This window comes from Hyaena hyaena, unplaced genomic scaffold (assembly GCF_003009895.1).
Source record: "Hyaena hyaena isolate Hyena2069 unplaced genomic scaffold, ASM300989v1 scaffold_205, whole genome shotgun sequence".
Lineage (NCBI taxonomy): Eukaryota > Metazoa > Chordata > Mammalia > Carnivora > Hyaenidae > Hyaena > Hyaena hyaena.
In genome coordinates, this window is record NW_024080838.1 from 1,141,948 (window position 1) to 1,168,616 (window position 26,669).

The window sequence follows — 26,669 nt, forward strand, 5'->3', positions numbered from 1 at the left end:
CCATCTTTTTTGTGTTGCTTAAATCAACAAATTCAACAGGAGAGATGCAGGAAGAACTCGGGCGTCCCCAGCCAGGAGGCGAGTCTACGGTGTGATGTCAAAGGAAGGAATGGGGCTGGGTGAAAAGCTCCCGAACACGGGGAGGGAGAGGCAATAAACATTTTGCTTCCTTCAGGCGTCCAGGCGTGTAGACTGAGAAGGAGGCTGTAAATATTAAAGCCAAACTAGGGAAGTAAAGAAGGAGAGAGAGGCAGCTAAGAGTTGTACTGGTACATCACAGTCCAGTTATTCAAAAGGTCACTGGGAGCACATGAATCATTAACTCCCCTCTTCTTGTGGTTAGAAATGGAAATTAAGAAGAAAGGTAACTGTGAATTCAAAGAGAGTTGCCTGTGCTTCAAGGAAGGCCTCCAAATGCACTTGTTTTGCTCGGGAGCTAGAGTACAGTTTTCAGAAAGGTCACCGTGCAGTGATGGAAAGATTGAGGTTTATAAGTGTGGACAGCCAGAGAGCTCAGTACACAGGCAAATAAAAGCCATCTCATTCAGGGCGAGGAGTTTTCCAGGGCAATCTGTTCTTTTACAGCATGGACAGTGTCGGCAGATTTTCAGATTCTAGGGCCAAAACAACTCTGATCATCCATTTAACAATCAAGCCTCCTCACCCTTTTAATGCCAAAGTAGCGGGAAGCTTTAAGTATTACAGACAATTCTACTCATTAAATACATGCAAAGTCATCTACGACCATTCAGCACAAGTGGGGCATTCTGCTTCAGGTGTCACCAAGTTGGGTTTCAATCTTAAGGACTTGGGTACCTTTAGAGCATGACCCTAAATCTACAGTTCCTCTCAAGAGAGCTCATGACTAAGTTACCACAAACCAACAGTCCCTACAGGCCCCGCAGAACAACCCTCTGGTAACCAGCATTCAGTACAAGCCCAACACCACCTCCGCCTAAACTGAACACTGCAAACTCACTTCCCTGCTCTCCGCAGGCACACCGATACACGGGCCCCACATAAGCTCAAGTACAGCAGCCAAGATCTGTGGCAGAATAAAAAAACATACCCTGAGTCTCAGAGGGGAGCCTCTTCTAAGCATTTATTTTGTGAGAGCAGCCAATGGTGTGTCTTCCTATGTGAGGTCATCTGCGACCCAAATAAACTAAGACTGTGGAAATGATGCAAAGGTCTGTGTGACTCTGCAGACCTGAAGTATAGCAACAGGTGTCATAATTAATATTCCTTTTCACCGCAACTATTTCCCAAATGTTGACTTTATCATGCCATGCGGTGTCAGAAGAGAGACGCATAATGTGCTCTACAAAAGCTAATCCTGTCTGACTGGGGAGTGGGGGCGAGGCCCAGATGGAAATAGAGCAAGGGGAGAAATCACTTAATTTCCAATTCAAATCATTACACAAATTGCAGTTGTGTTTTTGTAGGGTTTGCTACATAAATATACAAATACAACAAAATGCAAAAAGACAGTTGTAAGCATTACAACTAAGTCAATATAAACATTAAAACATGTTCTACTGTCTCACCCTTTATTTGAAAGAGAATTACTTTTCTTAATTAGCTAAGTAAAATTCTAAGAATAAATTATTCTCAAGCCTGGTATCAGGTAAGAGAGTTTTAGTCCACAAGGATCTTTAGTAAGAAAATAAAATTTTCCAGGTGAGTGTTTCTATTCATTCTCTAAGTTTTAAAACTGAGAAAAGTGCCAGGGACATTGTGAGCCTATGATGAATGAATGATTTACACTTACTTAACCTGTGGCTGGAGAAGATTTACATGTCATCTGTAGTATTTTTTAAAAAAAATTTTAATAGTTTAATGTCAAGTTGGTTTCAATATAACATCCAGTGCTCATTTCCACTAGTGCCCTCCTCTATGCCCATCACCCCCCCTTCCCCTCCCCCACATCCCCATCAGCCCTCAGTTTGTTCTCAGCATTCAAGAGTCTCTCATGGTTTGCCTCCCTCCCTCTCCCCCACTATTCTTCCCCTTCTTCTCCCCCATGATCCTCCGTTAAGTTCCTCCTAATCCTCCTATACGTGCAAACATATGGTATCTGTCCTTTTCTGCCGGACTTATTTCACTCAGCATAACACCCTCAAGGTCCATCCATGTTGCTACACACGGCCAGATTTCATTCTTTCTCACTGCAAAGTAGTATTCCATTGTATAGATAAACCACATCTTCTTGATCCACTCGTCCGTTGATGGACACTTAGGCTCTTTCCAGTCTTGGCTATTGTTGACAGTGCTACTATGACCACTGGGGTACATGTGCTCCTATGCATCAGCATTCCTATATCCCCTGGGTAAATTCCTAGCAGTGCTATTGCTGGGTCATAGGGGAGTTCTATTGTTAATTTTTTGAGGAACCTCCACACTGTTTTCCAGAGGGGCTGAACCAGTTTACATTCCCACCAACAGTGAAGGAGGGTGCCCGTTTCTCCACATCCTCACCAGCATCTAGAGTTCTCTGATTTGCTCATTTTAGCCACTCTGACTGGCGTGAGGTGGTATCTCAGTGTGGTTTTGATTTGTATTTCCCTGATGACGAGGGATGCTGAGCATCGTTTCATGTGTCTGTTGGCCATCTGGAGTATTTTTAATATCCTGATTGAAAATATGTATTTAAGGGGCGCCTGGGTGGCTCAGTCGGTTAAGTATCTGACTTCGGCTCAGGTCATGATCTCATGGTCTGTGCATTCAAGCCACGCGTCGGGCTCTGTGCTGACAGCTCAGAGCCTGGAGTCTGCTTCAGAGTCTGTGTCTCCCTCTCTCTCTACCCCTCACCCTACTCCTGCTCTATCTATCTCTTTCTCAAAAATAAATAAACATTTAAAATTTTTTAAAAAATAAAATATGTATTTAAAAAAGATTTTTAATCAAGTTTCGGTAATACCCAATGTTATATTAGTTTCAGGTGTATAAAAGTGAATGAGCAACTTTATGTTATGCTCAATAGAGCTACCATCTGTCACCATACAATGCTGTTAAAGTACCATTGACTATATTCTCTACACTACAGAAGATATGTAGCTTCCCATATGTAGCTCCCTGTAGCTTTTTATTAAGTGTTTTTAAATATCACTGTATTTCATTCATCACAATAGTATCTTTATTTGGCAAAATAAAAGCAAAAAAGCAGTACTGGTGAGTGGACAAAGCCCACTGTTCTCCAAGGCTCCAGGCAATACTTCAGATGTACATAGATCCTTGTACCTTTGGCTGCCTCAGGCATGTCTATAGACCAAAGAAAGGGAACCTCCACCTATTTAGACAATCATCAAGCTGAAATGAAAGTGTTGGCTCAGGAGATAGTATTATCTTTCTCACTTGCCATGAATGGTTGAGTTTTAGAGCCACTTCAGGATCAATCCCAGGTCAACAAACTACTAAAGCTGCTCCTTCCTTGACCATCAGTGACAGATAAGAAGAAAGTCAGGACAATCCCAAGAGAAATATGATCAAGACTCTGTAAAAACACATTTGTGATAGCTCAGATGCCAAGCAGATCCGTCTTAATCTAGTTTTCCCCGAAGCACAGTCCTTGGTGACCAATTATATATCACTTGATTATTGACGTGAAAATTATTCTGAGAGTAAAATAGAACTACCCAAAAAAATATATGTGAGAAGCCTAACAATATTTCTATTCTTCTTTGATTTACCAATATTTTTAAATATAATTTATTGTCAAATTGGCTTTCATACAACATCCAGCGCTCATCTCAACAAGTGCCCTCCTCAATGTCCATCACCCATTTTCCCCCTCCCCCTCCCCCCCCATCAATCCTCAGTTTGTTCTCTAGAGTTAAGAGTCTCTTATGGTTTGTCTCTCTCCTTCTCTGTAACTTTTTGCCCACTCCTTTCCCCCATGGTCTTCTGTTAAGTTTCTAAAGATCCACATATGAATGAAAACATATGGTGTCTGTCTTTCTCTGCCTGACTATTTCACTTAGCATAATACCCTCCAGTTCCATCCATGTTGCTACACATGGCCAGATTTCATTGTTTCTCATTGCCAAGTAGTATTCCATTGTATAGATAAACCACATCTTCTTGATCCACTCATCAGTTGATGGACACTTAGGCTCTTTCCATGTCTTGGCTATTGTTAAGAGTGCTGCTATGAACATTGGGGTACATGTGCCCCTGTGCATCAGCACTCCTGTATCCCTTGGGTAAATTCCTAGCAGTGCTATTGCTGGGTCATAGGGGAGTTCTATTGTTAATATTTTGAGGAACCTCCACACTGTTTTCCACAGGGGCTGTACCAGTTTGCATTCCCACCAACAATGCGAAAGGGTTCCCATTTCTCCACATCCTCGCCAACATCTAGTCTCCTGATTTGTTCATTTTATCCACATGAATAGACACTTTTCCAAAGAAGACATCCAGATGGCCAACAGACACATGAAACGATGTTCAACATCACTCACCATCAGAGAAATACAAATCAAAGCCACACTGAGATACCACCTCACACCAGTCACATTTACCAACATTCTTAAAGAATAAAATTACTGCCATTGACCAGCCATATAACATGAAGTTAACACATAAAATGAACTAGAAATATTGTTTGCACACCTCTATTTTTAGGCCAGTTCATTTTTCTTGCTCACCAAAGAACTTCCCCCAAATGTGGGTCATTTATCTTGTCTTCTAGAGTACTTAACTTTTCCCCCCCGTTGTACCACTATGATTGCATTTAAATCAATTCAAGATGTTATTTATATCTCACTCATATTCATTGGATTAAATTACTTGCATTTTCTGGCTGATTTCTACCGCAGTTGGCAGATTTCAATGATATGTCCCCCAAGGCCACTTGATATCATCAGATATCATACAACTATTATGATGCCAGAGTGTGAATGATTTCATCAGCCTTACTGTGCATCCTTTAATTAGAAAATCCTTTGCATAGAAAATTACCTCCATTGGGTTACAATCATGCAGGCAGATGCTCTGACATTTGATCTTTCTGGAAGACCTACACGGAAGGGAAGCTTCCCTTGATTCTCCTCATGTCATGACAGCATGCCACCTACCTTTCAACCTTGATGACATTAATCTTCCTCAGAGGGTATTTATATTTTGATTTGAATTATAATATTTGTGCAATGTTCTCATCCTCTAATAAGCCCCAAAACACGTGGAGTGCAACAGCTGTGTCATATTCTTAAGGAGCCAGAAGCTACAAAGAAAAACTCTGGGTTTGGGGGGAGCCATTATGTATCTAGGCTTGATCATTGGCTCTGTCACTTACTTACTTAGCAACCCTAACCAAGCTACTCATGCTTTCTGACCCTCAGCTGTTTCATATAAAATGAGGCCATAACATCCTTACAACAAAAGAGTTGTGAGGATCAAATGGGGTCCTAACAGTAAAGGACTTAAATTTTCATTACGTTTTCACTTAAAGTTTCCCTTTCACTGTATTTTCTCTTCTACATTATACACACTGAAGTATTCTTACGTGTGCACCTCAGGAGTGATAGCTTTTCTAAACTGAGGGAATGCCAGTGTGCGGGGCTAACTCAGCAGGTAGAGCATGTAGACTCTTAAATTGAGACAGGCTGATGTGCAAAGAAGTTCCAAGACAATCATACCAAGACTGAAAGAGAAGACGATTTGTTTTCCTTCTCTCTTCCACTGTCCAACAACCAGAGACCACAGTTTGACACCGCGAGACACCATTCTGGGAAAAAGTCATTAAAAAACAGAAACAAGAGGAGGCCAAACCCCTAATGCCAGGACAAGGCTATCCTGGCCCACTTCAGCCCGCAAGCGGCACTGTAATGGAGCCTGGGGTGAAAATCAGAGATGGTCAGAAGCTTCCTCAAAAACCCTTAGAAGGCAAGCTGTCATCTCCTGGCATTCAGCACAAGCAGTTCTTTGTCAGAGAACATTCTGAGTCTGGTTATGCACCAAGTGAAAGGCTTGGCTCTTACTGAGAGCCCCTACTCTACAGAAAATAAGGATCTTTAAAAGTACAGCTCCATCCAGGTGCTCAAGATGTGCTCTGAGAAGTACAGTGGGCACAGTACATTCATACATAGCTGCAGTGTCCCAGTCACTCAGGGACATGGCATCATGAGTGGAGGCAGCCAGAGGTTTGAATTACTATTTTTCTCTCTACTTCCACACTGGGTTTCAACAGAGCCCATAAAATTGATTCCATATAAAACACACATAAATTGGGAGCATGGGGCAACCACTGCTGCTATAAACTGGAATTCTAGGATGCCACCATTTCATAAAGCCGCCTTATTTTATACATAAGAGTACTTTTTATTTCTTATCTACCTTTATTACCATGATTTATTTCAGTAAAAAGCCTACATGCCCTTTCAGAAGTTTTTATATCACCCTACTGTCTAAGGGGAAAACTGGGTATACCTCAGAAATCCATCAGGATGACGTTACTTACATTACGACATATCCACATATCCACATGCAGTTTAAGAAAAAAATATCCAAAAAATTTGGACAGGAAAGCAGATTTCTACATGAAACAACATATTCAAGAATTATCATGTCAGGGGCACCTGGTGATTCTGTCGGTTAAGCGTCTGACTCATGGGTTTTGGCTCAGGTCGTGATCTCAGAATCTCAGAGTGGATGAGATCAAGTCCCATGTTCGGCTCTGCGCTGACAGTGTGGGGCCTACTTGGAATTCTCTGTCTCCCTCCCTCCCCCACTCACACTCTCTCGAAACAAATACTTTTTTTTTTTTAAAGAATTATATTGTCAATACTTCCCCCAGCTGTTAATATGGCCAAGACAATCAGTTTCTACTTCAGATGATACTTTTAAGGGGAAAAAAGATTCCTGGGGGATTTATTTTTGTTTTAGACCTTGAAATCCTTGGCATAACCTAAAAGGAAAAAAGTAGGACAATTTGGCTAAGTTTTTCTCAACAGTGAATTATGAGGAATTTTGACTCTATTGTGGACAGGCAGCTGTGGATACTGGATGTGAGAGGCCCTCAGGGTGGGAAAAGCAAGAATATGAGCCCTGAGACTGGACACAGCAAGGGTGGAGGGATAATCAAGTTTCTTGTCACAGCCTCAGGACAAAGGGATTCTTCATGGTAGAAAGAGCCACGGCACTTAGGGAGGGCAACATCTACATTTGAGGTTTTTTTCTGATAATGTTCTGTTTCCAGTTTTCCCAAACCTTCCCCAAAAAGTTCTTTATGTCCCACAAACTTATTCACAAACTTACTTTTTTAAGTCAATTTTAACATTCAAAGTTCAACTTACTCTTCTAAGGACTTTTATATGGTTATTTGCATGCCCATCAGTTAACTAGGAGATATAAAATGAACAAAAAAGGTAAACAATTAGTTCTAATGTAAACAGAAACCTATCAATTCCACAGTTCTGAAGTTAAAATTCCTGCAAAATGGAATGGATAATCCTAGTTTTAAACAAAGGGCGGCTCATCTTACATATGTTACTAGAGTGTTGTTACTCTGAGGTCCTGTCAATGGAAAGAGTAAGGAAATACCCACATGTGTGCCCTAACGTATGCATACACATTTCCCTACAAATATTTCTATAAGCAATCATGTGTATCTGTGTTAACTAATCATGAGTGCATACCCATGTGGCCAACTCTAATTCATTAGCATAAAGATCATTCTAGCCTCCTCTCCTTGGTTATCTACCAACTCCCACTCCGACATAAGAAACCTATCTATAATCCATTTGCTTAATTGTTTGTTTCCAGGGCACCTTTACTCTGGTTTAATCATTAACCTGTATCCCAGTGACCAACAACTCCATCACCTAGAGAACAACGCTGACGTACAGTTTCTTTTCCTGTAGTCTTAAGGAGTCTACTCATTTCCAAAGTCACTGAGGTCTGAACTCTCCTCATCCCCTACAGTAAGGCATTTCATACATTTTTGGTACAGTTAGATTGTTCTGTCACATTCTGCCTCCATCACAGGATCCTCCAACTTAATTATTTTTATTTGCCCATATTAAAGTTGACTCTGCATGCCATTAAGCTCTATGAGTTTTGACAAATTCAGTGTCATGTATCCACCATTAGAGTATCATAAGGAGTATTTTCACTCCCCTAAAACAACAACAGCGACAAAACCCCACAATGACAGGAATATGTACAAAGGACAAAGAAGCCAACAGGAAGAGTTCCCCACTGCCACAGTGAGACCACTTCTGAACAACGAAGCAGTACCAGATTATTACCCAAAGTATCCAATAAATATCCATGAATCTATACTGACATAAATGATTGAATAAATAGGTAAGGAGGGGTATAAGTCTCCCATGTAGGAGAATTCCAAATTAGTTATTAGCACACAAGGACATATAAAGATGACACCCCACCCCTTAAGTATGGGCTGCACATCATGACTTCCTTCCAAAGAGTAGAGTATGCAAAGAGTAGCGGGCAAGAATCATTTTACAGTGACTAAACCTGACAAAACCCACCTCTGCCAGATAATAAAGGTCCTCATTAACAGTAAAAGTAACGTTGATAGGTATACACCCATGACGTGAGGACAATGGCATTTTACCTCTGTAGTCTTCCTTCCAAAACCTGTAACCCCAATTTTAATAATGGGAAAAACATTAGAAAAATATCAATTGAGGGAAATTCTACCTAACACTTGACCAGTACTCCTAAAATTGTCAAGATTATTAAATACCAGGAAAGTCTGAGAAATTCTCACAGCCCAGAGGAGCCTAAGGAAACATGGTAACTAAATACAATACGGTACCCTGGATAGGATCCTGGGACACCAAAAAGAAATTAGATAAGAACTAAAGAAACCTACAAAAAGTATGGACTTTTGTCATTAATAATGCATCAATACCAGTTAATCAATTTTAACAAGTGTACCTTCCTATCGGATGTTAACAGGGGAGGAGGGGCATGTGGGAACTCTCTGTACTATCTTAATACTTTTTCTGTAAATCTGAAGCTCTTCTAAAAAATAAAATTTAAAACATTTTTAAAGGATGAGGCAAAAAAGTACAGAATCTACGTTCACTAAATGTTTGTGGAATTCATGCTAAAAGACTGAATCACTTACTTAATGAGACATGGAGAATTCAAGTCATGCATAAAACTCCACTTTCTTTAGCTTAAGTTTTATGTGAAGTTGTTGACAGAGCTAATTAACCATCAAAGATGATATCCTGAAACTAACTTTATTTTTTCATAAACAAATAGTGTCTCTTTGGAGTTAAGAGGTTCCTGAGAAGTAACCCGAGGGAGAGGCTCCCATATGCACCTGATCGTAGGTGTGCGTACCTCACCTGGATCACAGAAATCTTATCAGCAGGTAGATCTCAAAAGCATGGATGAAACCCAGCTAGCTTACTCTAAGTTTTCTTCTCAAGTTCTAGATACCAAAAAAAATCACAGAGTAAAGTTAAAGCTATTGACATTATAAACAGATTGACTACTGGGTCTCCTATTCAATTTGTGATTGTACTACTTCTCTGTACTTCAGTTCTATAGATTCTTCCACAGAATTGCATATTGTGAGGAATAAATTCTGTTGGCTTTCTTGCTCATGGTTGAAGTAAGAAGGCCATGTTTCATAAAAGTGTCCTGTATATTAGCCACTCGCAAAGTTAAAGCAATGTGTCCCCATAAATTGTTAGCTTTCATGCCAGCAATATGAGCTCTAACTTAATTGCCCTGAAGTCCTTTCCAAGGGATTACCCCCTGGTACTCAATTAAAAGCAAGCTTAAACTCACATAAGCCCACTTACACTGCTGTCAAGGCCACAGCCCAATGATTCCTCTGTGAGAGCAATTTTTCCATTCAATGTCTGTAGACACTATACTCAAGTGCTTCAACACAAGAGGAAGAAATCTTAGGTGGAATTTTAACTTTTCTTATAAAAATTTTCAGTACTATTTCCAGAATATATTTCCTATTTTTCATTTGTTTTCATGTTTTATAGATTAGTTATCGTTTCTTTAATATTTTACTTTTGCTTGAATTCTATATTTAATCATCTGGTTTACACATCAAAATAGAATCTTTAGAGATGGAGCCTATGGAATTTACTTATTCTCAGCCTATGGAATTTACTTATTCTCTAAGCTCATTTATTTGGAATTGAGAATCTTATTTTGGGGAATGAAAATTTAGAACTCATACATAAATGGGAAAAAAGGCAGCCTCTTCAATAAAGGTGTCAGGAAAACTAGACTGCCACTTTATTACACCATATATAAAAATAAATTCAAAATGGATTAAGGACCTAAATTTGAGACCTGAAACCAAACAAATCCTTGAATACAGCACAGGCAGTAATTTCTGTGACATCAGTCAAAGCAACATTTCTCTAAATATGTCTCCTAAGGCAAGGGAAACAAAAACAAAAATAAACCATTGGGACTACTTCAAAATAAAAAGTTTCTGCAGCATGAAGAAAACCATCAACGAAACTAAAAAGACAACCTACTGAATGGGAGAAAATATTTGCAAATGACATATCCAATAAAGGGTTAGTATCTAAAATATATAAAAAACAGATAAACTCAATACCCAAAAAAACAAATAGTCCAATTAAAAAAGACATGAGCAGACATTTCTCCAAAGACACCCAGATGGCCAACAGACACATGAAAAGATGATCAATATCTCTCATCATCAGGGAAATGCACATCAAAACCACAATGAGATACCACCTCACACCTATGAGACTGGATAAAACAGAAAACACAGGACACGACAAGTGATGGCAAGGAGTAGAGGAAACAGAATCCTTGTTCACTTTTGGTGGGAATGCAAGCTGGTGCAACCACTCTGGCAAAGTGTAGCAGTTCCTCAAGAAATTTAAAATTGTACTTCTCTATGATCCAGTAATCACACTACTGAGTATCTACCCAAAAAATACTAACACTAATTCCAAGGGATACATGTATTCTTAGGTTCACTGCAGCAGTATCTACAATACCCAAAGTACAGAAGCAACACAAGTGTCCATCAACTGATGAATGGATAAAGAATATGGGGAGGAGAGTGTATAAAATTGATTATTCAGCCATTAAAAAAAATACGATCTTGCCATCTGCAACAATACAGAGCTAACGAGTGTAATGCTAAGCCAAATAAGTTAGTCAGAGAAAGACAAATACCGTATGATCTTACTCATATGTGGAATTTAAGAAACAAAACAAAGAAGCAAAGGAAAAAAACAGAGTGACAGACAAACGAATAAACAGACTCAACTACAGAGAACAAACTGATCATTACCAGAGGGGTGGGGCTGGGAGAATGGGGGAAACAGGAGACGGGGATTAAAGAGTATATCTACCATGACGAAAAAATAAAATAAAATGAAAAACAACAACAGAAAGAACATTTAGAATTCAGAGGAAAAAACTGCCATTTTTCCCCTGCCCAAGTTACATTTCAGAAATTAAATTTGTGAAAAGAACGAAAAAGGCAGTTCGGCTTGTACCATCAGTACTAATGCCAAACACCAGGCATCCTTGTGAAGCCCTGATCACGTTAGCATAAACCCCATTCCCTTCATCCTCACCTGTGTACCTCGCAGTCCAATAAATGCCTCTGAAACCAAGAAACCACCACAGGATCCCTTCTTAATATTTAACAGCGATTCATCTTTAAATGTTAATCATCTCGTTTAGGTTTAAATAGTTGGGAATTTTTCTCAGTAATTTTTTTCCAGAGGCTTTACATTCCCCATAGATCTAGGATGATATTGACGGTGATCATCATTGGAAGTCTGCGAACCCAATACAAACTGGCTTCTATTAATTGCTTTTTCAATATATTCCAATAAATGTAGAACCACTATTTCCCCAACTCCAAATATAGGGAAAACCCAAAAAGTCACGGTGATTTCAGCAAAGCAGAGCTTCCTTAAGGAAGTATGTCACAGTTCCCAAACTCCAGCCACAATTGAGAATCACCGGTGGGAACCCTCAGAACTCTTTAAATGCAGACTACAGTCCAGACCAATTAAATCGGATTTCTATAGGGGTGGGCACAGGTTTCAGTACCGGTAAAGCTCCAAGGTAATCCCAATGTGGAGGCTGAGTTTAGGACCATAGGATGACAGAGTACCTATGCGACTCTTTTATCTTTACTCACTTTTATTTTGCCTTTTTTACATTTATGAGCTAATAGGCAGAACATCAGGCTCATGATAGATTTGGGACTTCCAGTTTAACAGTCTTTGTCATTTTTTGTAACGTGAAGAAAAAGCAATATCATACTCTACACCTTCAGTAAGGTTTTAGTGTGTACATGTTTCCTAGTTCATAGTATATATTCACCTAAGAATCCCCCAATTCTTTAATGTATGGGATATGTTTCTGCCAATAAATATTCCTAGTGTCTGATTTAAAGAACAATGCTTTATTCACCTCCCACAAGGAGAATGTGTCCAAACAGTGAAGCCACAAACAGAACAGACAGAACACTCAGGGTAAAAGACCTAAACTGAGCTTACAACACTCAGCAGAATTCTAGTAACTCAGTAAATTCTCCTACCAAAAACAATGTTTAAAACCTCAACAAGCATACTAAATATTTTCACCGAAGGCAACAGAGGGACTAAATGAGTCCGTTTTTACAAATAACTGTGCATTCCCAGTGGTTTTCCTGGGATACCTGTCCATCCACAGCCCCAGCCCCTTTGTTTCAACATCAAATCACTGATAAGCTCTGGCTTGTGGTAAAGAAATGACACCCCAGCCTAAAAAAAGGAATCCAGAGAAAATTCTGTAGCTTGGGGCATAGATTGAGATCTGCCCAAAACTTCAAAACTTCTTTTTCAGAAGGTTTTGAGCTCTGCTAGGCTTCCTTCTCCCTGACATGTTTTAAACATCCCTTCAGGTTTCATTTAACACTCTCCAGATCTCAACATAGATATACATTTATTTATTAGTAAGTAAGAGCCAAGACACAGCCAGCTTCCACTGACGTGCAGCTAGATCTCAAGATTCTGTCTGGAACCATCTCATAACTACTTTCACAAACAACTTAAAAGTGCTGTTTTACAAGCTTTTATAACTTAGCAGCCTTGATTCCATTTCTAAACTTTTAGTTAATATAAGAAACCCAAGACTAACCTGATTAGCCCTACTTACTTGGTGGGTTATGCCAAACGAACATGAATGATTATACAGTCTCCATGCATCTTACCACTGAAATCCACGGGCCGGGACCTCTTCCAAATAGAACTGCAAATGGGGATCCTGAAAGCAGTTTCTAGTATACCGAACATCTTGTTCTAGAGAGGCTAATCCTTTGAATCTTTCAATCACTTCCTTCCAGGCTACCCTCGCTCACATTTTTTCCTAAGCTTCTGGTGTAGGACCTTCGTTTCTCCTTTGGAGTTTTCTCTGTAGTCATGAAAGTCTGTCTAGGTTAAGCAATCTGAAACACTTCACTTCCTACTGTTTGTTTCTGTCTGTTTCTGCTTCCTTCTCTTCACAATCGGTCTGGATGGTTCTTTTGGGGGAGGGGAGTTCACAGGTAGGGTTTCTTTCCACAACAGCTTTGGTTCATCTGTCTCCCTAGTACCCATCCTTCCCTGTCCCAACATCACTAACTGAAAGTTTTCCTTTTTCTCATGTTACATATAAATAACAACAGTAAAAGCAATGAAGTGAGCCAAGGTATTAAAGAGTAATTGGGATTCAAGCCTCAGCATAAACTGAAAATCAGGTCGCTCTATAAAATCAAACAACACGTATTATTTAAAAATGACTCTTCTCACTGACAAATACTTGTTGGCATCATCTAAGATACTTTCCCTTACATTTTAGAAAAGTGGGACGCCTGGGTGGCTCAGTCGGTTAAGCATCCAACTTCGGCTCAGGTCATGATCTCGCGGTTCGTGAGACCGAGCCCTGCATCGGGCTCTGTACTGACAGCTCAGAGCCTGGAGCCTGCTTCAGATACTGTGTCTCCCTCTCTCTGCCCCTCCCTCGCTCATGCTCTGTCATACTCTGTCTCAAAAATAAAAAAACTATTAAAAAAATTAGAAAAGTAACCCATTTTTTGTGTAGAAAAAATGTACAGAATCATTTTAAGCTACCTACTAAAATAGAGCTTACTTATGGCATATAATATTAAATGAATAAACCAGGACACAGAATTCTGTTATTTATGTGATCACAATTATGTAAAAAAAAAAAAATTTGGGCATATAGTAAAATTACTGGTAGGAAACACACCAAAGGTTAATGGCAACTGCTTTGGGGCAGGAGAATTATAGGGGTGTTTCTCTCTTTTTCTACTTTTTCTAAGATTGCCAATTTTTCTACTGTGAGCATTTACTACTTCCATAATTTAGAAAGATCATTTTATCCACATGTCTTATTTGGCACGATATCCTTTTTTTTTTTAATTTTTTAATGTTTTATTTATTTCTGAGAGAGAGAGAGAGAGAGAGAGACAGTGTGAGCAGGGAGGGTCAGAGAGAGAGGGACACACAGAATCCAAAACAGGCTCCAGGCTCTGAGCTGTCAGCACAGAGCCCGATGCAGAGCTCGAACCCACAAACGGCAAGATCATGACCTGAGCCGAAGTCAGATGCTTAACCGACTGAACCACCCAGGCGCCCCTTGGCATGATATCCTATTTCAATCTCTGATACTTGCAGGAAGCCCGCTCTCTGCCAGCCCAGCCTGGAAGAGTGCGTGCAGCTCTGCTTCATGCCCAGAGGTTCAAGGTCCCGGGACGTCTTAATCAAGGCCAATGACACCAGCCAATTCCATCAGGAGCTGCCCTCCATCTCTAGCTCCCTACTGCCTTGTTCCATAAGGAAAGCTGAAACATCATCACCTGGTTCTTATTTTAACAAGTCTCTTTCACCAATCCTTCACTTTTTCCATCTAAATCATCATACAATATACAGCTCTAGGTATAAGTTTCAAAGAATCTTTGTCCAATAAAGGACATGGCTGATAAGTTACGGCAGGAAAAGCAACATCCACATGAGTGTCACTAACTCTGGTCTGACACACACAACGTCACTCACCCTCTTGAGTATCACTTGCTAGGCTGGCAGGAGGGTTCCCTTCCAGGACCTTCTACAATTCACCTGAGATACTGGCACTCTTGTTACACAGTCCTCAAGCACAAACTTAACTTTCCACTGGAAACCTTCATTTCTAACCAGGCAATTTTCGTTTTTCAAATTCAGCCTTTTAAAAGCAGGAGTTTGCAAGACAGCAACAAATCAAGCTGTGTGCCACTTGGCTGATGCAGCGATGGTTTACGCATCTTTGTCTGCAGGTGGAATTCCAGGAGGGCGGCAGAGCTCACCATGGTCCACATTCCCACCACTGTCCACTCCCATTCTCCCCAACACAGCATCTGCTGCGGCCCACCACTGAGCTTCTATTTCTTAATCACATTTAGTCCACTTGAGCCAAGTGGACCTTTTCTTCCTTCTTCATTTCGTTACTGACCCATTTCATCTATGCTCTGTAAATGCTCTGCTCTCTCTCTCTCCATTCTACCCGCCTACAATGTGAAGGAAATACACACTGAGAAGCTGCACCCTTCACTCTGACAGCAAGAGAACTGGATCCCAGCCCTTCGACTAGTATCTTCCTCTAGGAGGCTCTGACAGCACCCACAGAGAGCAGGGCCATCACTCCCAAAAGTCCTCTTGGTACTCCCTGAGGGGGTTTAGAGGCACTGGCTTGGGTGAGCTTACAGGCCGTTACCTACCCAAGACATCAGCCCTGAAGCATCAATGGTCATTTTCAGCGTATGAACTAACAGGCAGTATAATTCTTGATGCTTTGATGGTCAACAATGGGAACTTCCAGGGCAATAAATTAAAAAACAATTTATAAATCAATTCCTCAGTCATAGATCATACACTCAACAGACCTATGTGGCTACTGGCTACCACTGCGAACACTGTAGATATAAAACATCCGTCCGTCATCACAAAAAGTTCTACTGGATCAGCACTGATGTAGCTTATAAGAGCACGCTAAACTAACATCATACTATTTTGAATAATCCAAGTCAGCAAAGACCAATTTCTCAACCCCAGATTAATCAATTTGTCCTTGCAGACTGAGCAGAATGTAAGCACATATAAACTAACACAACAGTTTGGAAGTGACCTTGGGGAATAGCCATTTCAATCTCCAGACTCCGGCTTACCATCCAACTACTGCTCACTGCTTCCTGCCCCCTTCTGTTCCAGAAGGTTCTTTTAAAATCTATTATTATTTTCTTTTCATAAAGTCGGGTGACTTTAATTTAAATGAAGAAAAAAGCAAATGTTAGCACAGGAACAATCATCCATGGCCCTTTTCATAACTCACGGAACTAACGTCCTACAAGTTTGTCTCAAATCATTTATTACAATGCTCCTACAACATTGTTACTGACAAAACACACAGATTAGGGCAAACTACTACAATCTCCTTACCACATGTCTTCTCACCCAGCATGTGTACCAGTTTGAGAATGGAATTTTTAAGACTGAAAATTAACTTCATCCTATTTAACCCCTGTAACAGCCGACACTCCCCCCGCACCAGCAATCTGCCTTGGTAAACGTTCAAAGCTAACATCCTGAGGAGCGTGATGCAACTTGTAGATGAGACCTCCTGTACACGTGGGCAACAGCTACGACCCTGGCTTTGATGGCCTACGACGGTCACTGAAACGGAGATGTCTGCTTCCATTTCTCCTTCCTCTTCCCCTCTTCTCTAAGTCAAGCACTGCTCTTACCTTATACAGCAGAAATATTAAAGGTGTGCAGATTGCTCGGCAGAGTCTCCGTTTCTGTTCCAATTGCAGGAGAAGCTCATTCAGGGAGATCCTGCAAACGCGTCTGGCTCGCGGCCAAGCTACCAGCAGCACAGCCAACGGACGCTGACGGCGCTTCCTCCTCGCCGTGCTTTACTCTTCATGCCCCCCCCCCCCAACTGCTGTCACTGCTCTGCCTGCGCCTGCCAAATGTGCTGACACTGGCCTCCAGGGAGACCCCTGAACCACTAGGCTCCCGGGCCCACCCACCTTCACTATTAAACTCAAGCTGGGCACCGTGTTGGTTTCCCCGCCTTTCCCACCAGCTGGAGCACTTTGCCACGGAGGGCAGGACCACCACCACACTCTCGGCAACGCTTCACCCTGCTCTGCCTGCATGCCTCCCACGTGTGCAAAGGGCCCCGGCTTCGCCTCGTCTCAAGAAGTCAACCAGGAAAGCTGATGCATACGTGCCGCGCACTGAGCCCCAGAGGTCTGCACAGACCACCGAGCGGCCCAGAGGAGACATCAGCTGATAGCCCAGTTTACGGACATTCCCCCAGCCTCCCACAGCTTCATCGGGCTCTAACTCGAAGGGGAACTCTGGGGTCCATATTAGCCCTCAAGAATTAGAAAATGGCCAGGGGCATCTGGGGAGATGCCCTAGGGCCTTGTGAACTAGAAATTGTGGGCAGGTGAGAAAGTCCAGTCCCTGGGAAAAACTGCATTCATCACCAAGGGATCTCCTCGTGCCCAGATGCGCAGCCAGTGACAAGCATCTGGTCTTCCCTGAGACCAGGGGAGAGAACCATGTAGGCTCAGCTCCGAGGCCTACCCAAGCAGTTACCAAAATGGGATGGCGGTAAGCTTGGGATTCTGGGGCCAGGCAGAATGAAGTTAGGAGTCTCTATTCCACCAGCTGCTCCCCAGGACCCCTGCCACTTCATGTGAAGTGAAGCAGTGCGCATCTCAGAGAAATAACAAGGTAACTAACACAGAATGAGTCCCCAGGTAGAGTCTGGCTCAGAGTTCAACTGCTCAGGAAAAGCCTTCATTGCTTTGTCTTCATTTGTTGTTTAAAGGATCATAAGTGGAGACTTGCCCTCTCAACTCCTAATATCAGAACTGTTGTTGCAAGGAAAATTTACATCCATTGGATTCAAAAACTCGCCCAAGCTCCAAGGAAGGAAGATTTCATTTTACAATTTCTCTTCCTTCTGTCCTCTGCATACCCAGGGTTGGCATACTCCTGTGAGTATAGGGGAAGGTGGCATTTGGGAACATACCCACATCTAGACTGTCCCGATCTTCATGTTCATTCGGGTGAACCATCGGGCTTTCCACACCCTGGAAAAAGATAAAGTCAGGCAGGGATTTAAAAAATTTACTTATGTGCCACAGTTCTGTTCATGGTTATCAATTCAGAAAAAAAACAATAAAGACGTGTCATGTGTATCACCATGCATCAACAGGAAGCTAGTCTTGGACTTCATTACTCTTATGGAAGAGCTGCCTGAAGGAAAGGACCGGCCCCAAGGGGAAGCATGCCTGAGCACTCTCCACAGGTGCTTTTATTCCCATAGGTTGGCTCTCAGGTCTATTCCTGCTGTCACATTGCTGGCAAACATCCATAGCTATCAATCTTCAAGGAAAAACTTCTTTTGGAAAATGCATATATAACGGTTCTGCATATACAACGACAACCCAGAAAGGCAGCCAGCCTTGGTCATAAAGATAACTGCCAATTTGACACAGGAAACAGAATTGCAATTACTCTGAATGTGACTTGGGGCATAGCCCTGGGGCTTCTTCACTTGTTCTTAAAATCTGTTCTTTCAAACATTTCTATTACCATTAGATTTTCCTTTCTACTTCAGCTCTGGAGAAAAAGTAGAAGGAAGAAAGGGGGAGAGGAGGGGACAGAGAACCATTACCTTTACATCGTCTTCCTTTCCCGGTGATGATCTGCCAGACACCAAATTCTTAATCTCTGCAAAAGGAATAATCCTCATCAGGCTCTGCTGATAGGAGCTTTCATTAAAAGATGACAAAGAAAACAAAACAAAACAAAAAAACTAGATGACTAAATATAAATGAGTAGCCCAGGAACTTTCTGTATGGAGCTAGGTTTTTACAGAAGGCTTCTTAAAAAGCAACTCTCCACAGAGCAGAGTATCTGACAGCTCAGCTACCACACTCTGGTAATATTTATGTGAACCAAGAGGTAAACAAGCCCAGGACCTCCTGCAGGAAATCCTGAGGGGGCGGGTGGGAACCCAGCATTAAATAAACAAATGCGCTGGATTCAGAGGGAAGGCTGCTCACAGAACGAAGGCTCTTCAAAATAGCCCAGATTCTAAGGACATGACGAGTACCTACCTGAGGAAATCCCACGTCTAGTTCCTCAAATACCACACATTGCATGTTTCAAAAGAGCCTAATTCATTCCAGATGAGGTCCGGCCTTTCCTCGGGCGTCCTTAAAAGCCGACAATGCCAGCAAAACCCTTGAGCTCCCACCGCAGATGATGCCAGGCTGGGCACAGACACGCCACAGGCACGCTGAGCACCCTCTTTCTGAATAAAGGCTTTCCTGGAAATATCAGCGATCGGGATGTTCTGGGCTAAACAGGAAGGCTTATTTACAGGGTATTTTTTTCTGGGTCCTGCCTAGTTCTCTTCCCACACAGTGGCCCGTAAACAAGAATCACTGTTGCTGATATGTAACTCCCCAAACCAGGTTGGGGCCTGGGGAAAATAAGTGTCGGACCCTCCCAGCAAGGGAAGACGGCTAAAAATCTTTACCACCAAGCGTACTAACATACAACCGTGTGGGCCCACGGCTTCCCCTGAACTCTCCCTCAGGGGCCCTACCACCATGGCCCTGCCTGACACCAATTCTGGGGAAACCTGACTTAACTAACTATTCGCCACTCTGCTTTGCCATTCCCATTAACTGAAGTCACCTAAGGCTCCAGACCTTCCAGGTGGATTTACTCAAGCTCTCCTTGCTGCCAGGCACCGAAGCTAGGAGTTTCATTCCTGTTTTTGCTTAGACAAAGTATAAGGCGTTTTGCTAAAAAAAATCCTAGTAAGTCAAGGACAGAGCACAGAAGTCAACTCTCTCACTGTCATGATGGGTTTTCTTTTTAATTTGCTAATAGAAACTTCGTGCTTACTAACAAGGAGATATTTATATTCCACAATAGTTTATTGTCCTTGAATTCAGAATCCTTACAAGATCTATAATGAAAAATGCTAAGATAATAGCTTCAATTTCAAGTGGTCATGTCAACTGACCTCAGCAGGGGGGAGGGGCACACGGACACCCAGCCTGGGCAGCTTCTGTTCCCTGGATCCCTGGTACCTTTAAATGCACAGCCCACTAAGGGCCTCCAGGTGGCAGCAGAGTACCGTCTGCGGAACAACATGGTCAGCAACAGGAATGCCAAAAGGAGCCAATTTCACCCTTTAAAAGCCCGCTGCTTAAGTTTCAAAATTCAAAACACTAACATAAAGCTTTCTGTCCTGTTATACAGGTGCAGGAATTGATGTGAAGCACCTGTAGAAAATATTAGGGGTTTTGTTTTGAAGCACACATACCCAAACCCTGAAAGCCGGCTAGGTGGGGGGAAATAGCACCATGATGTTAAGGCGACAGGAGCCAGAACCAAAGTTTCAATGGACACTTCTGATAGACAGACTCCAAGAGAATCACACACATTTCTGCTTTGGCACCATTAGATATGCCTGTAAAGCCCTTGCAGACCATAGGCTCTTAAATCAGGATTCTGCATTTCTAAACAATTATGTACCTACAGCAGTGATTAAACGCAACAGCACACATTTTATTCAAGACTGTGCTAATGAAGACAGCCCTAGTGCCTGGTAAAATCCAATAACAAAAGATGTGCCACTCTGGTCATATGTTCAGATCCCAGCTTCCTGCCACTCTCCAAATTCCAGGCTTTGCACACTGTCAGCCTACAGTTTTGTGGTGCATCTGTTGCATTTTTCTTTTGTTCCAGGCTATATTAAAAGGGGCACATCTTTATAAAATGTGTATCATTACTTTAAAAATAATTTTCCAAGTTATAAGACCGTTACCCAAACATCGTTACAAACATTTGTGGCAGCGTATGGATTCACGATAATAATGTATCATTAATTAATCTAAGTGTATACACAACTTCATCCTAGAGCTTTTAAAGAATGTGGCACTCATTCCACTGGAGTTTAATCAAATTGTTTGAGGAGAGACTCTGCTAAATTACCAGGATCCTTTTACACTCACTCCCCTTACCACAACTGCACCTTGCAATCAAACCACTCATTGCTATAGCAACGTCCGGCAGACAATGCTATCAGTAACTTCAAACTACTCTGTTTTAAAGGCCTATGAATCCTGCCTTCATGGCCCACCCAGGATTATCCCCTCTAAATCCGATTTACCCAACTTAACAAACGTGTTTTCTTATTGCCAAACTGTAATGGAAGAAATAACCTCTAAGAGTCATGTTCACCAGAGACACTGCACCAGCAAACAGGGTTTTCACAAAACAGGGTTAAGTAGCTCTATGATTCCTGCCAGTGTTTCATTAAGAAACAGATGAGCCTAGTAGATCTCAACTCTGCGTTAAGCCTTACTGTCCCCTTTTGAAAAATGGGAGCCCAAGGCTATATTCAAACAAAGCAAAAAAGCTTACACTGAAAGTACAGGATGACTGGTCTCCTTTAACTATCCTTTGCTGTGCCATCTGACTCCTCCCACAAAGAAGGCATAGATAGATAGATGACAGATAGATCGATCGATCAATCAATCAATCCTGATCAGAGACAGCCAGCCAACTACTGCTGCTACAGCCCTGGTTCAGGTTCAGCTGTCCACAGTCAAGTCCACAACTGGGTTCCCTTTGCAGAGCATTATCAAAAGCACAACTGGAAATAAGGGTCATGCTCTCAGCCTGCAATGCCTACTCCACAAAGGTCCAAAGGAATTCTGAGCGGTTCACAGGCTTCGAATGGATCCTATTCTCCCAACAGACTGAGTTCTAGGAAGGCTGAGTCCAAACTGCTTTTGGCCCAACACTTGAATCCCCAGTGCCGGGCAGAGTGCCTAGCATATTAAAGGCACTGAGTAAAATGCTCCTCTCCTCCACCTAATCTGGTGGCCAAAAATAGCTGATGAGACGTAGTGGATCATTAGGCAGACTGTAGGTCAGAACCAGGAAAGGAATGCAGTTGGCTTTTTTGGAATATTAATTCAAACACTCTCAATACCAGCACTGTTTATCCCAACTTGTAACCTGCCAGATTGATCAGATGAATGAACACTTTTCCCTTTGCACCCTCCCACTCCTCCAGCTGGGTCCAAAAGCTACCCCTTCCTTTCCAGTCATGCACTGGTGTTTCCCTTATATAACATCACTTCCACGTATCATTTTAATGTCTTATCCCAGAGTGCATATCGGACTAGCAAATGCCAGAGAACTAAAATGGCAAAGGGAACAAATTCGAGAAGCCTTCCTTCCTACTCTTAATTCAGGGACCATTTTAATACTGTGACCTTTTGTTTCAGTATCCCAATTACTCCATGTTTTCCTAAAAGTGGGAATGCTAGTAAAACCTATCTTTTGGACTTCCCAGTATAAATATGGACTGGGAGAAAACGAAAAGGCACTTATCTATAGAAATATCAGCATGAGCCCCATTCATCTAGGAGCCTTAAGAGTCCATTCAGGTGAACAAACCTGGCTGGACCCCTGCAGAGACACAGGATCAGGTGGGGAGAGGACATCAAGGTGAAGGAAGAGATTCTTGCCCTGACACAATTCCAAATGTTATTTTACAATGTAATTTGCATAGGTGCGCTCTGCAACCTTTGAAAAAGAATTTAAGACATCTTTTTGAAATGTTTTAAAATGACTTAAGACACCTTCTGAGGCCACCAGAGTAATTAAAAATTTTTTTGAAAAGATCAAAATAATCAATAAAAACCACTGTTAATGTTTTAGTAGATACTTCTTCCCTACAAGCTATTTTTCAACAGCTTTAAGGTATATCATACTAATTACCCATTTAGAGTGCACAATGATTTTTTACATATTCAGACTCTTGTAGTCATTACAGTTCGGGAACATTTTCATTATGGCCAATAAGAAACCCTGTACCCATTAGCACTCACAGCCCATTTCTCCCCAACTGCCTCCATTCCCATCCCAGCCAAAGGCAAACACTAATCTTCATTCTTTCTTAACGGATTTGTCTATTCTGGATATTTCCCATTTTTAAGGTTCATTCATGTTGTCATGTACCAGAAGTTCATTCCATTTTATTGCCCAACGCCATTCCATCGTGTGCATGGACCACATTTTGTATATTCATTCCTAAACGGACATTTAGGTTTGTTTCCACTTTTGGGCAGTTATGAATAAGGCTGCTATGAACACCTGCATACATTGTATTATGGAGATGTAGGTTTACATTCTGCCTGAGGATGTATCTAGGAGTGTGATTGCTGGGTCATATGGTAACTATATTTAATAGATTTGTAGGATATAGTTTTGGGTGATTGTTTTGTTTTTCAGGTCTCCAGTGTGCATCACCCACTCCCCATAAAATTTCAGAGACTGAAGAACTTAGTCATGGGGATTTAAAAAAAAAATAAAAAGATACCCTCAGCCCAAAAATGTAGTTACAACCATCAAGTAAGCAGAAACTCTAAATCATTACATCTCCAAATGAGGTGAGAAAATCATTTTTCTGATTTACTCAACTGCTTGAATACAATGAGGCAAGTCGTATTTGAAAGGTATAAATCACATTCAGTTTTGTCTGGAATACTCTTCTGTCCTGATGACTTCCCACTTAGATTCTAATTCAACTCAAGAAAGAAACTTCTTTGCTGTAGAGTTCCAACTTTAGCTTATTTCAATTGTGTTAGACTCCTAATACAAGTCAGTTAATCCAAGTCCTTGTCTCCAGCCTGCCAACCTGACCCGGCTGGAACAGCATCCAAGGCACATCTGAACAGAATTTGTTACATCTAGTGGAGTTTGGAAGAATCTGAGATTCTTTTCAGCTCACACTACCACTCTCTAATTCTGCAATTGACTGGAGAGGCAAGGAGAAGAATTTTTCCTTACGTGTGAGAAAATACTAGTATGGTAATAATAATAAACAAAAGGTACATCACAGTAGGTTGATATCCTATTTTTATCCCTGTCCCTTTAACGATGAAACCCATTCACTTCTGTGGACAGGAGAAAGAAGACGGGCGAGGTCAGTCTCTAAAGATAAAGTACAGAAAAGGCTGAGCTACCCTTTAAGATGACATAAACAATTTCAAATCACTTCCTCGGGCTGGAAAGTACATTCCCAGGGTATGATTTATAATTGTCTTTATGAAGCCTAAATGCTTGACTTTCAGGTGAAAAGCCCTGATCAAGTCCTTGGATGGATACACCACACTAGGGTTAAGGTAAGAACTCTGTGTCCAACTGAGTAACCCTCCCCACGAAACAGCCTCCTCAACTGCTGTCCTGAAGCCCTCAACACCTCAGGTCCCAGCCAGCCAGGCTTAAAAGACTTGTATCTTGACAAACATTGGAATTATATTCAACGCTTCTAAAAAGACATTCAGTTACAATATTTAAAATGAAGAATCTTGGAAAGGAAACTCTGCACACATAAAAGCCCTCTTGTTTTCCCAGTAACTCATGGGAAATACTCCAATAAGGAAGATCCACCACCCAACTCCCTCCTTACCTTTCACTCACCCAGAGCACGCAGAGAAGGGCTGCAACCTCATCTAAGGAATACGCAGATGAAAGGGCTGCTTACCTCGTTACTCTGACAGGAAGAGCTGTGTCCTGGTGTCCCAACACATGCACGATTACCACTAAATCCACCCTAGCACAGGTTGTAACTTGCACTTGTAACAAGCTAGTAGGGCTATGAACTAGTAGTGGCTAAGCATCCGTGTTCAGATCCTAGTCCAGGGGCTCTACCTGTATTTTCTCACGTAAGCCTTACTATGAAGGATTAAATGATACTCCCAACCCCACCATTTTGCACCCAAGAAAACAGATGAATAACCTGCATGATGTTCAGAAGCGAGACCGTGGTGGAGCTGAGGGTTTAGTAGATCTGCCTGTAGCTGGTGTGTGTCATCAAGACATGCCTGTGCGTGTGGGTCATAAATCCTTGTAAGGACTTTATGAGACAGGTCAGCCATGTGGAAGAGAGCTCATTTCAGAGCAGTGCTTCCAATTTTACACTTTTCCATCATACAAATGCTGGAGAAAACTCTCAATCAGCAGCCCAACAAAGAAATAGGTAAGTGTTCCATTATATAAGGGTAGTGGCTATTCTATACTATGATAGGTTAAGAGAATTTACCTGCCAGACTTCTGACTGCCTGAGCAAGGGTCACATGAGACGAGTTATGTGACCTCTCTGTGCTACCTTCTCATGTGTACAATTGAGAAAATACACTCCCAACTCCGAGCAATGTCCCTCTCAGTGATCACCGGAATGCACAAATTACGCTCAGCTCACAGCTGCATGCCCAGCACCTCGATCAGTGTGTCAGGCACTCAACAAATACTGGAGTACAATTATATAAAAGTAAACTCCTTGAGATTGGGTTGGTTTTTTTTTTTTTCTCTCTTTGCCTTTTTAGCTACTGCTATGCCTGTGGGGCTCATGTCTGCTTGCCTAGACATCGCCTTGCATTTGCATCCATAGCCTCTCCCGCCTTTTGCCTTTCTCGAAGGGTCATGAAGAGGAAGCCTCTCCGCCCTGCTGTGAACTGCTGTTTTAGCCCAGAGGAAAGTATTCTCCCTTCGGTCCTCTGTGAGGAGAACTCAAGCTGCAGCTCCCATTCCCAATTTCCTTGTTACTGAAAATGTGGAACATAATTAACGGAGAGAAGCCAACAAAGTACGGGACTATTTAACACAGAAGTGGAGACAGTTAGCAGATCACAAAGTGTTTTGTTTTTAAACTACAGAAGAATATAAAAGAAAATGGAGTCACCTAGTGGTCAATCGTACTGCAATCGTTCTGTTTACCGTCGCCCCAGAGGCTCTAAGCAGTCATCAACCTGCCAAACAACACCAAAAAGCACAGCAGGGTGCGGGGCAAGGCACAGGTGTTCTGAATATTCAAGGTGACCATGAGGAGTTTTAAAAACACCTCCCTTACCAGGCTCCCAGGGTGAGCATCTGTACTAATGGATGGAGGACCCATATGATCATGAAAGAGGAAGAAAATATGGTCTAGAAAGGGCAGGAACAGTAGAAATGAGGGAGAGCAACATCCCCCCAAGTTCCTTCCATGGACCGCCTCCATGAGATGGTCTAAGTACTGTTGAAAGGGGATTCTTGCATGAACCATTTAGAGAACTATTGAATAAGGTCACACGGGGGTCTTGACTGCAACAAGTTCAATAGAAGCTGAAAAACATTTATTGTACTCTCAATCCCCAGAATGAATGAAAGTCTCATAGAGTGCATTTGTTAACCTATTTGGTCCAAGAATCCTTATTTATCAGAGCATCTCCCAAGATTGGTGTTCTCTCCGACACTTCTTAGGAAATCGTGGAACAGGAGATCAAATAAGGATGGAGGCGGCAAGGGACAAAACAGTGTCAGTTGGTAGATTAATAAATACTAATCATTAGCTTATTCATCTCAGCATGTTAAAAAATCAGAAGGCTCTTTGGCTATTTATTTAGTTCATTCGGAATAACGTCCCATCCTGTTGGCAGTACGATTACAATCATGAAACTATGGAAACATAATTGGCTCAAAGGCAATGATGACAGCATTTATCACGCTAACAGGGACTGCAGAGCTGATCTCCAGCATAACACTGTCATCTTT

At 41.8% G+C, this 26,669-nt stretch overlaps 1 protein-coding gene across 5 annotated transcripts in view; it reads right to left on the reverse strand.

Annotated features, from left to right (window-relative positions):
- ARHGEF28 (Rho guanine nucleotide exchange factor 28) overlaps positions 1 to 26,669 on the reverse strand; it is a 304,052-nt gene that overhangs the window by 120,157 nt on the left and 157,226 nt on the right. For all 5 annotated transcript variants that reach the window (XM_039242075.1, XM_039242076.1, XM_039242078.1 and 2 more), the window contains exons 8-9: positions 18,718 to 18,773; positions 18,070 to 18,130 (exon numbers count right to left, since the gene is read on the reverse strand). In XM_039242075.1, the coding sequence (XP_039098006.1) occupies positions 18,070 to 18,130; positions 18,718 to 18,773 (117 nt within the window). The remainder of the gene's footprint in view (positions 1 to 18,069; positions 18,131 to 18,717; positions 18,774 to 26,669) is intronic.